This window comes from Microtus pennsylvanicus, chromosome 2, assembly GCF_037038515.1.
Source record: "Microtus pennsylvanicus isolate mMicPen1 chromosome 2, mMicPen1.hap1, whole genome shotgun sequence".
In the NCBI taxonomy this organism is placed as follows: domain Eukaryota; kingdom Metazoa; phylum Chordata; class Mammalia; order Rodentia; family Cricetidae; genus Microtus; species Microtus pennsylvanicus.
Genome location: NC_134580.1, coordinates 89653388 through 89665775, shown reverse-complemented (window position 1 = coordinate 89665775; position 12388 = coordinate 89653388). Strand labels below are relative to the sequence as shown.

The 12388-nt window shown below is 38.6% G+C and overlaps 1 protein-coding gene across 1 annotated transcript in view; it reads left to right on the top strand.

Moving 5' to 3' along the window:
• The window catches only part of LOC142844301 (uncharacterized), a 40281-nt gene extending 28558 nt beyond the window's left edge, over positions 1-11723 (top strand). Inside the window, exons 14-19 of the mRNA XM_075962636.1 lie at positions 1206-1322; positions 3283-3399; positions 5361-5477; positions 7439-7555; positions 9519-9635; positions 11598-11723. Of these exons, the coding sequence (XP_075818751.1) occupies positions 1206-1322; positions 3283-3399; positions 5361-5477; positions 7439-7555; positions 9519-9635; positions 11598-11723 (711 nt within the window). The remainder of the gene's footprint in view (positions 1-1205; positions 1323-3282; positions 3400-5360; positions 5478-7438; positions 7556-9518; positions 9636-11597) is intronic.
• The last annotated feature ends 665 nt before the right edge of the window (positions 11724-12388 follow it).

Sequence of the window (12388 nt, the reverse complement as noted above, 5' to 3'; positions counted from 1 at the left end):
GCAAGTTTCTCTTGACCTTTATTTTTGGTTGTGTATTTTTTTTCCCAATTTTGATTAATATTTTTTTGATTTATTATTTTTCTTATTTAACTCAAGGCATTCTGTTTTGTGTTGGGCTTTTTCTTCTGAAACGAGTTTTCTTTTTCATCAACTTCATGAATTCTATTAATTTTCCAAACTTTTCTAACTCTATCGTTCCTTCATGTCCTCTTCATTTTTCTTAAACATGTTTAACGATGAAATAAGTTACAGTGTTTTTCAGCATATTTTTCTGCTCCTTATTCCTCGTGATTTTTGTTGTTGTTTTTGAAGGAAGGTCTCACAATGTAGCCTAGTTTTACCTTGAACTTGTGGCAGTCCTCCTGTCTCAGCCTCTTGAGTGCTGGAATTATAGGCATGAGCCACCATGCCTGACTTTTGAATGGTATTATGTAATTGTTCATGCATCTTTTGTGTGAATGATTTTGCTTACATGTATGTATATGCACTACATAACCCCAGAGGTCAGACGAGGACATCAGATCCCCTGCAACTGGAGTTACAGATAGCGTGGGTGCTGTGATGGAACCTGGATCTTTTCACAAGAGTAGCAAGTGCTAGTTGCCACTGAACCATTGCTAAACCTCTATACAGATCGCATTTGGGTTTTTTTTTCCTGTGGATGGCCTGCATTTAGCCATGATCAAAGACCGGGAAGTGTTGCATCTCTTCTAATACTAGCTGCCACCTATTCCTACAAATTCTTCTTGGTTACCTTGGATTTTTCCCTATTCCACAGGAACATCAGATGTAGCTCTGTTGCTGTCTTTTTTTTTAACATTATTATTTTATAGTCTCTAATGCCAAGAAAATCCCAATTTTTATTGTTTGCCCTTAACTTGTTTAGTGCAAGGTTTTTAGGATAGATTTTACATATTGTTACTGTTTTCCATGTTTTTCTGCTCACTGTCTATTTGGTCTGTCTCTTTGCTATGTTAGCTTTCAAAGAAATTGAAAAGCGTATTGCTGTTGCTTCTGTCTTCTTCTGAAAAGTTTTCTCAATTCAATGATACTTTATAAATTAGCAAGTAAAATTCTTTTTGCATTATTAAAGTGGAAATTAGAAGAAAATAAGGTAGGTATTCAAGGCAAATGAGAAAGTCAAAAGAACTAAAAGTTGCCAATCCCATTGCTTAACTAAATATTTTCCCCTTCCGTTGAATAAGAAATCGACTGCGATGGAGGAGATTGTCTTGATGAAGCAGCAGCTTCAAGAAAAGGAAGAAGTCGTTAGTACTTTGCAGACTGAGCTCAGGCAGAAACAGGAAGAGCAAGCTGCACAGGTAGGATGATGGCGCCTCCATTAGGATAGAATCCATGGGGTCCAGAATGGTGCAGGTGGCAAGTCAATCCCGGCAGTCACTTGAAAAGCTTGGTAGATGAAAGTATAGTAGCTAGGATATTAAAGCCAAGCCTAGGAGGGTGTGGCAGAAGAAGCCACAAGTATGGTAAGTGGTTCATATCTTAGTAGGAAACATCAGAACCCCTCAAAAATGCCTTAGGTTGGTGAACTTGCCATAGCTTTATGATGACTGTTTTTATTCCTTGAGTCAAGATACTCCAATTTAAACGCACACAGAGATTCTGTATCTCAGGAACGGGCTCATGGCGGAACTCAAAGGAAACGGATAGATACAACAAAAGAAATCAAATCATTGCCTCCATTCTTTTCTGATTAAAATCTTGTTAGGAAGATATATCTTAGCCTTAAAGCCACTTACTGAACATAGACTAAAGAAGTGGAGAGGGTATGAGGCTCATTGCTAATGACTCTAGTATGCAGCGTTCTTCTTCATGGTCATTCTGAAGCCAGAGCCAGACCATTAGTGCTCTCCTGTCAGTCTGTCCCTCCCTGCCTGCCCCCCCCACTTGCTTCCTGGTCTACTCATTTATTAGAGTTTGCATGTGTGTGTGTGACGGTCTTGATATTTGCACATATTCAGTGTATTTTTCCTGTATGGACCGTGTGTTTTCAGAAACTCTTGAATTACATGATGCATAGCATTCGGTCAGCTCCGATGCTTTCATTTTTTTCCTTGCAAGTTTCTCTTGACCTTTATTTTTGGTTGTGTATTTTTTTTCCCAATTTTGATTAATATTTTTTTGATTTATTATTTTTCTTATTTAACTCAAGGCATTCTGTTTTGTGTTGGGCTTTTTCTTCTGAAACGAGTTTTCTTTTTCATCAACTTCATGAATTTTATTAATTTTCCAAACTTTTCTAACTCTATCGTTCCTTCATGTCCTCTTCATTTTTCTTAAACATGTTTAACGATGAAATAAGTTACAGTGTTTTTCAGCATATTTTTCTGCTCCTTATTCCTCGTGATTTTTGTTGTTGTTTTTGAAGGAAGGTCTCACAATGTAGCCCAGTTTTACCTTGAACTTGTGGCAGTCCTCCTGTCTCAGCCTCTTGAGTGCTGGAATTATAGGCATGAGCCACCATGCCTGACTTTTGAATGGTATTATGTAATTGTTCATGCATCTTTTGTGTGAATGTTTTTGCTTACATGTATGTATATGCACTACATAACCCCAGAGGTCAGACGAGGACATCAGATCCCCTGCAACTGGAGTTACAGATAGCGTGGGTGCTGTGATGGAACCTGGATCTTTTCACAAGAGCAGCAAGTGCTAGTTGCCACTGAACCATTGCTAAACCTCTATACAGATCGCATTTGGGTTTTTTTTTCCTGTGGATGGCCTGCATTTAGCCATGATCAAAGACCGGGAAGTGTTGCATCTCTTCTAATACTAGCTGCCACCTATTCCTACAAATTCTTCTTGGTTCCCTTGGATTTTTCCCTATTCCACAGGAACATCAGATGTAGCTCTGTTGCTGTCTTTTTTTTTATCATTATTATTTTATAGTCTCTAATGCCAAGAAAATCCCAATTTTTATTGTTTGCCCTTAACTTGTTTAGTGCAAGGTTTTTAGGATAGATTTTACATATTGTTACTGTTTTCCATGTTTTTCTGCTCACTGTCTATTTGGTCTGTCTCTTTGCTATGTTAGCTTTCAAAGAAATTGAAAAGCGTATTGCTGTTGCTTCTGTCTTCTTCTGAAAAGTTTTGGCAATTCAATGATACTTTATAAATTAGCAAGTAAAATTCTTTTTGCATTATTAAAGTGGAAATTAGAAAAAAATAGGGTAGGTATTCAAGGCAAATGAGAAAGTCAAAAGAACTAAAAGTTGCCAATCCCATTGCTTAACTAAATATTTTCCCCTTCTGTTGAATAAGAAATCGACTGCGATGGAGGAGATTGTCTTGATGAAGCAGCAGCTTCAAGAAAAGGAAGAAGTCGTTAGTACTTTGCAGACTGAGCTCAGGCAGAAACAGGAAGAGCAAGCTGCACAGGTAGGATGATGGCGCCTCCATTAGGATAGAATCCATGGGGTCCAGAATGGTGCAGGTGGCAAGTCAATCCCGGCAGTCACTTGAAAAGCTTGGTAGATGAAAGTATAGTAGCTAGGATATTAAAGCCAAGCCTAGGAGGGTGTGGCAGAAGAAGCCACAAGTATGGTAAGTGGTTCATATCTTAGTAGGAAACATCAGAACCCCTCAAAAATGCCTTTTAGGTTGGTGAACATGCCATAGCTTTATGATGACTGTTTTTATTCCTTGAGTCAAGATACTCCAATTTAAACGCACACAGAGATTCTGTATCTCAGGAACGGGCTCATGGCGGAACTCAAAGGAAACGGATAGATACAACAAAAGAAATCAAATCATTGCCTCCATTCTTTTCTGATTAAAATCTTGTTAGGAAGATATATCTTAGCCTTAAAGCCACTTACTGAACATAGACTAAAGAAGTGGAGAGGGTATGAGGCTCATTGCTAATGACTCTAGTATGCAGCGTTCTTCTTCATGGTCATTCTGAAGCCAGAGCCAGACCATTAGTGCTCTCCTGTCAGTCTGTCCCTCCCTGCCTGCCCCCCCACTTGCTTCCTGGTCTACTCATTTATTAGAGTTTGCATGTGTGTGTGTGACGGTCTTGATATTTGCACATATTCAGTGTATTTTTCCTGTATGGACCGTGTGTTTTCAGAAACTCTTGAATTACATGATGCATAGCATTCGGTCAGCTCCGATGCTTTCATTTTTTTCCTTGCAAGTTTCTCTTGACCTTTATTTTTGGTTGTGTATTTTTTTTCCCAATTTTGATTAATATTTTTTTGATTTATTATTTTTCTTATTTAACTCAAGGCATTCTGTTTTGTGTTGGGCTTTTTCTTCTGAAACGAGTTTTCTTTTTCATCAACTTCATGAATTTTATTAATTTTCCAAACTTTTCTAACTCTATCGTTCCTTCATGTCCTCTTCATTTTTCTTAAACATGTTTAACGATGAAATAAGTTACAGTGTTTTTCAGCATATTTTTCTGCTCCTTATTCCTCGTGATTTTTGTTGTTGTTTTTGAAGGAAGGTCTCACAATGTAGCCTAGTTTTACCTTGAACTTGTGGCAGTCCTCCTGTCTCAGCCTCTTGAGTGCTGGAATTATAGGCATGAGCCACCATGCCTGACTTTTGAATGGTATTATGTAATTGTTCATGCATCTTTTGTGTGAATGATTTTGCTTACATGTATGTATATGCACTACATAACCCCAGAGGTCAGACGAGGACATCAGATCCCCTGCAACTGGAGTTACAGATAGCATGGGTGCTGTGATGGAACCTGGATCTTTTCACAAGAGTAGCAAGTGCTAGTTGCCACTGAACCATTGCTAAACCTCTATACAGATCGCATTTGGGTTTTTTTTTCCTGTGGATGGCCTGCATTTAGCCATGATCAAAGACCGGGAAGTGTTGCCTCTCTTCTAATACTAGCTGCCACCTATTCCTACAAATTCTTCTTGGTTACCTTGGATTTTTCCCTATTCCACAGGAACATCAGATGTAGCTCTGTTGCTGTCTTTTTTTTTAACATTATTATTTTATAGTCTCTAATGCCAAGAAAATCCCAATTTTTATTGTTTGCCCTTAACTTGTTTAGTGCAAGGTTTTTAGGATAGATTTTACATATTGTTACTGTTTTCCATGTTTTTCTGCTCACTGTCTATTTGGTCTGTCTCTTTGCTATGTTAGCTTTCAAAGAAATTGAAAAGCGTATTGCTGTTGCTTCTGTCTTCTTCTGAAAAGTTTTCTCAATTCAATGATACTTTATAAATTAGCAAGTAAAATTCTTTTTGCATTATTAAAGTGGAAATTAGAAGAAAATAGGGTAGGTATTCAAGGCAAATGAGAAAGTCAAAAGAACTAAAAGTTGCCAATCCCATTGCTTAACTAAATATTTTCCCCTTCCGTTGAATAAGAAATCGACTGCGATGGAGGAGATTGTCTTGATGAAGCAGCAGCTTCAAGAAAAGGAAGAAGTCGTTAGTACTTTGCAGACTGAGCTCAGGCAGAAACAGGAAGAGCAAGCTGCACAGGTAGGATGATGGCGCCTCCATTAGGATAGAATCCATGGGGTCCAGAATGGTGCAGGTGGCAAGTCAATCCCGGCAGTCACTTGAAAAGCTTGGTAGATGAAAGTATAGTAGCTAGGATATTAAAGCCAAGCCTAGGAGGGTGTGGCAGAAGAAGCCACAAGTATGGTAAGTGGTTCATATCTTAGTAGGAAACATCAGAACCCCTCAAAAATGCCTTAGGTTGGTGAACTTGCCATAGCTTTATGATGACTGTTTTTATTCCTTGAGTCAAGATACTCCAATTTAAACGCACACAGAGATTCTGTATCTCAGGAACGGGCTCATGGCGGAACTCAAAGGAAACGGATAGATACAACAAAAGAAATCAAATCATTGCCTCCATTCTTTTCTGATTAAAATCTTGTTAGGAAGATATATCTTAGCCTTAAAGCCACTTACTGAACATAGACTAAAGAAGTGGAGAGGGTATGAGGCTCATTGCTAATGACTCTAGTATGCAGCGTTCTTCTTCATGGTCATTCTGAAGCCAGAGCCAGACCATTAGTGCTCTCCTGTCAGTCTGTCCCTCCCTGCCTGCCCCCCCCCACTTGCTTCCTGGTCTACTCATTTATTAGAGTTTGCATGTGTGTGTGTGACGGTCTTGATATTTGCACATATTCAGTGTATTTTTCCTGTATGGACCGTGTGTTTTCAGAAACTCTTGAATTACATGATGCATAGCATTCGGTCAGCTCCGATGCTTTCATTTTTTTCCTTGCAAGTTTCTCTTGACCTTTATTTTTGGTTGTGTATTTTTTTTCCCAATTTTGATTAATATTTTTTTGATTTATTATTTTTCTTATTTAACTCAAGGCATTCTGTTTTGTGTTGGGCTTTTTCTTCTGAAACGAGTTTTCTTTTTCATCAACTTCATGAATTCTATTAATTTTCCAAACTTTTCTAACTCTATCGTTCCTTCATGTCCTCTTCATTTTTCTTAAACATGTTTAACGATGAAATAAGTTACAGTGTTTTTCAGCATATTTTTCTGCTCCTTATTCCTCGTGATTTTTGTTGTTGTTTTTGAAGGAAGGTCTCACAATGTAGCCCAGTTTTACCTTGAACTTGTGGCAGTCCTCCTGTCTCAGCCTCTTGAGTGCTGGAATTATAGGCATGAGCCACCATGCCTGACTTTTGAATGGTATTATGTAATTGTTCATGCATCTTTTGTGTGAATGATTTTGCTTACATGTATGTATATGCACTACATAACCCCAGAGGTCAGACGAGGACATCAGATCCCCTGCAACTGGAGTTACAGATAGCGTGGGTGCTGTGATGGAACCTGGATCTTTTCACAAGAGTAGCAAGTGCTAGTTGCCACTGAACCATTGCTAAACCTCTATACAGATCGCATTTGGGTTTTTTTTTCCTGTGGATGGCCTGCATTTAGCCATGATCAAAGACCGGGAAGTGTTGCATCTCTTCTAATACTAGCTGCCACCTATTCCTACAAATTCTTCTTGGTTCCCTTGGATTTTTCCCTATTCCACGGGAACATCAGATGTAGCTCTATTGCTGTCTTTTTTTTTTATCATTATTATTTTATAGTCTCTAATGCCAAGAAAATCCCAATTTTTATTGTTTGCCCTTAACTTGTTTAGGCAAGGTTTTTAGGATAGATTTTACATATTGTTACTGTTTTCCATGTTTTTCTGCTCACTGTCTATTTGGTCTGTCTCTTTGCTATGTTAGCTTTCAAAGAAATTGAAAAGCGTATTGCTGTTGCTTCTGTCTTCTTCTGAAAAGTTTTCTCAATTCAATGATACTTTATAAATTAGCAAGTAAAATTCTTTTTGCATTATTAAAGTGGAAATTAGAAAAAAATAGGGTAGGTATTCAAGGCAAATGAGAAAGTCAAAAGAACTAAAAGTTGCCAATCCCATTGCTTAACTAAATTTTTTCCCCTTCCGTTGAATAAGAAATCGACTGCGATGGAGGAGATTGTCTTGATGAAGCAGCAGCTTCAAGAAAAGGAAGAAGTCGTTAGTACTTTGCAGACTGAGCTCAGGCAGAAACAGGAAGAGCAAGCTGCACAGGTAGGATGATGGCGCCTCCATTAGGATAGAATCCATGGGGTCCAGAATGGTGCAGGTGGCAAGTCAATCCCGGCAGTCACTTGAAAAGCTTGGTAGATGAAAGTATAGTAGCTAGGATATTAAAGCCAAGCCTAGGAGGGTGTGGCAGAAGAAGCCACAAGTATGGTAAGTGGTTCATATCTTAGTAGGAAACATCAGAACCCCTCAAAAATGCCTTAGGTTGGTGAACATGCCATAGCTTTATGATGACTGTTTTTATTCCTTGAGTCAAGATACTCCAATTTAAACGCACACAGAGATTCTGTATCTCAGGAACGGGCTCATGGCGGAACTCAAAGGAAACGGATAGATACAACAAAAGAAATCAAATCATTGCCTCCATTCTTTTCTGATTAAAATCTTGTTAGGAAGATATATCTTAGCCTTAAAGCCACTTACTGAACATAGACTAAAGAAGTGGAGAGGGTATGAGGCTCATTGCTAATGACTCTGGTATGCAGCGTTCTTCTTCATGGTCATTCTGAAGCCAGAGCCAGACCATTAGTGCTCTCCTGTCAGTCTGTCCCTCCCTGCCTGCCCCCCCCCCCACTTGCTTCCTGGTCTACTCATTTATTAGAGTTTGCATGTGTGTGTGTGACGGTCTTGATATTTGCACATATTCAGTGTATTTTTCCTGTATGGACCGTGTGTTTTCAGAAACTCTTGAATTACATGATGCATAGCATTCGGTCAGCTCCGATGCTTTCATTTTTTTCCTTGCAAGTTTCTCTTGACCTTTATTTTTGGTTGTGTATTTTTTTTCCCAATTTTGATTAATATTTTTTTGATTTATTATTTTTCTTATTTAACTCAAGGCATTCTGTTTTGTGTTGGGCTTTTTCTCCTGAAACGAGTTTTCTTTTTCATCAACTTCATGAATTCTATTAATTTTCCAAACTTTTCTAACTCTATCGTTCCTTCATGTCCTCTTCATTTTTCTTAAACATGTTTAACGATGAAATAAGTTACAGTGTTTTTCAGCATATTTTTCTGCTCCTTATTCCTCGTGATTTTTGTTGTTGTTTTTGAAGGAAGGTCTCACAATGTAGCCTAGTTTTACCTTGAACTTGTGGCAGTCCTCCTGTCTCAGCCTCTTGAGTGCTGGAATTATAGGCATGAGCCACCATGCCTGACTTTTGAATGGTATTATGTAATTGTTCATGCATCTTTTGTGTGAATGATTTTGCTTACATGTATGTATATGCACTACATAACCCCAGAGGTCAGACGAGGACATCAGATCCCCTGCAACTGGAGTTACAGATAGCGTGGGTGCTGTGATGGAACCTGGATCTTTTCACAAGAGTAGCAAGTGCTAGTTGCCACTGAACCATTGCTAAACCTCTATACAGATCGCATTTGGGTTTTTTTTTCCTGTGGATGGCCTGCATTTAGCCATGATCAAAGACCGGGAAGTGTTGCATCTCTTCTAATACTAGCTGCCACCTATTCCTACAAATTCTTCTTGGTTACCTTGGATTTTTCCCTATTCCACAGGAACATCAGATGTAGCTCTGTTGCTGTCTTTTTTTTTAACATTATTATTTTATAGTCTCTAATGCCAAGAAAATCCCAATTTTTATTGTTTGCCCTTAACTTGTTTAGTGCAAGGTTTTTAGGATAGATTTTACATATTGTTACTGTTTTCCATGTTTTTCTGCTCACTGTCTATTTGGTCTGTCTCTTTGCTATGTTAGCTTTCAAAGAAATTGAAAAGCGTATTGCTGTTGCTTCTGTCTTCTTCTGAAAAGTTTTCTCAATTCAATGATACTTTATAAATTAGCAAGTAAAATTCTTTTTGCATTATTAAAGTGGAAATTAGAAGAAAATAGGGTAGGTATTCAAGGCAAATGAGAAAGTCAAAAGAACTAAAAGTTGCCAATCCCATTGCTTAACTAAATATTTTCCCCTTCCGTTGAATAAGAAATCGACTGCGATGGAGGAGATTGTCTTGATGAAGCAGCAGCTTCAAGAAAAGGAAGAAGTCGTTAGTACTTTGCAGACTGAGCTCAGGCAGAAACAGGAAGAGCAAGCTGCACAGGTAGGATGATGGCGCCTCCATTAGGATAGAATCCATGGGGTCCAGAATGGTGCAGGTGGCAAGTCAATCCCGGCAGTCACTTGAAAAGCTTGGTAGATGAAAGTATAGTAGCTAGGATATTAAAGCCAAGCCTAGGAGGGTGTGGCAGAAGAAGCCACAAGTATGGTAAGTGGTTCATATCTTAGTAGGAAACATCAGAACCCCTCAAAAATGCCTTAGGTTGGTGAACTTGCCATAGCTTTATGATGACTGTTTTTATTCCTTGAGTCAAGATACTCCAATTTAAACGCACACAGAGATTCTGTATCTCAGGAACGGGCTCATGGCGGAACTCAAAGGAAACGGATAGATACAACAAAAGAAATCAAATCATTGCCTCCATTCTTTTCTGATTAAAATCTTGTTAGGAAGATATATCTTAGCCTTAAAGCCACTTACTGAACATAGACTAAAGAAGTGGAGAGGGTATGAGGCTCATTGCTAATGACTCTAGTATGCAGCGTTCTTCTTCATGGTCATTCTGAAGCCAGAGCCAGACCATTAGTGCTCTCCTGTCAGTCTGTCCCTCCCTGCCTGCCCCCCCCCACTTGCTTCCTGGTCTACTCATTTATTAGAGTTTGCATGTGTGTGTGTGACGGTCTTGATATTTGCACATATTCAGTGTATTTTTCCTGTATGGACCGTGTGTTTTCAGAAACTCTTGAATTACATGATGCATAGCATTCGGTCAGCTCCGATGCTTTCATTTTTTTCCTTGCAAGTTTCTCTTGACCTTTATTTTTGGTTGTGTATTTTTTTTTCCCAATTTTGATTAATATTTTTTTGATTTATTATTTTTCTTATTTAACTCAAGGCATTCTGTTTTGTGTTGGGCTTTTTCTTCTGAAACGAGTTTTCTTTTTCATCAACTTCATGAATTTTATTAATTTTCCAAACTTTTCTAACTCTATCGTTCCTTCATGTCCTCTTCATTTTTCTTAAACATGTTTAACGATGAAATAAGTTACAGTGTTTTTCAGCATATTTTTCTGCTCCTTATTCCTCGTGATTTTTGTTGTTGTTTTTGAAGGAAGGTCTCACAATGTAGCCCAGTTTTACCTTGAACTTGTGGCAGTCCTCCTGTCTCAGCCTCTTGAGTGCTGGAATTATAGGCATGAGCCACCATGCCTGACTTTTGAATGGTATTATGTAATTGTTCATGCATCTTTTGTGTGAATGTTTTTGCTTACATGTATGTATATGCACTACATAACCCCAGAGGTCAGACGAGGACATCAGATCCCCTGCAACTGGAGTTACAGATAGCGTGGGTGCTGTGATGGAACCTGGATCTTTTCACAAGAGTAGCAAGTGCTAGTTGCCACTGAACCATTGCTAAACCTCTATACAGATCGCATTTGGGTTTTTTTTTCCTGTGGATGGCCTGCATTTAGCCATGATCAAAGACCGGGAAGTGTTGCATCTCTTCTAATACTAGCTGCCACCTATTCCTACAAATTCTTCTTGGTTACCTTGGATTTTTCCCTATTCCACAGGAACATCAGATGTACCTCTGTTGCTGTCTTTTTTTTTAACATTATTATTTTATAGTCTCTAATGCCAAGAAAATCCCAATTTTTATTGTTTGCCCTTAACTTGTTTAGTGCAAGGTTTTTAGGATAGATTTTACATATTGTTACTGTTTTCCATGTTTTTCTGCTCACTGTCTATTTGGTCTGTCTCTTTGCTATGTTAGCTTTCAAAGAAATTGAAAAGCGTATTGCTGTTGCTTCTGTCTTCTTCTGAAAAGTTTTCTCAATTCAATGATACTTTATAAATTAGCAAGTAAAATTCTTTTTGCATTATTAAAGTGGAAATTAGAAAAAAATAGGGTAGGTATTCAAGGCAAATGAGAAAGTCAAAAGAACTAAAAGTTGCCAATCCCATTGCTTAACTAAATATTTTCCCCTTCCGTTGAATAAGAAATCGACTGCGATGGAGGAGATTGTCTTGATGAAGCAGCAGCTTCAAGAAAAGGAAGAAGTCGTTAGTACTTTGCAGACTGAGCTCAGGCAGAAACAGGAAGAGCAAGCTGCACAGGTAGGATGATGGCGCCTCCATTAGGATAGAATCCATGGGGTCCAGAATGGTGCAGGTGGCAAGTCAATCCCGGCAGTCACTTGAAAAGCTTGGTAGATGAAAGTATAGTAGCTAGGATATTAAAGCCAAGCCTAGGAGGGTGTGGCAGAAGAAGCCACAAGTATGGTAAGTGGTTCATATCTTAGTAGGAAACATCAGAACCCCTCAAAAATGCCTTTTAGGTTGGTGAACTTGCCATAGCTTTATGATGACTGTTTTTATTCCTTGAGTCAAGATACTCCAATTTAAACGCACACAGAGATTCTGTATCTCAGGAACGGGCTCATGGCGGAACTCAAAGGAAACGGATAGATACAACAAAAGAAATCAAATCATTGCCTCCATTCTTTTCTGATTAAAATCTTGTTAGGAAGATATATCTTAGCCTTAAAGCCACTTACTGAACATAGACTAAAGAAGTGGAGAGGGTATGAGGCTCATTGCTAATGACTCTAGTATGCAGCGTTCTTCTTCATGGTCATTCTGAAGCCAGAGCCAGACCATTAGTGCTCTCCTGTCAGTCTGTCCCTCCCTGCCTGCCCCCCCACTTGCTTCCTGGTCTACTCATTTATTAGAGTTTGCATGTGTGTGTGTGACGGTCTTGATATTTGCACATATTCAGTGTATTTTTCCTG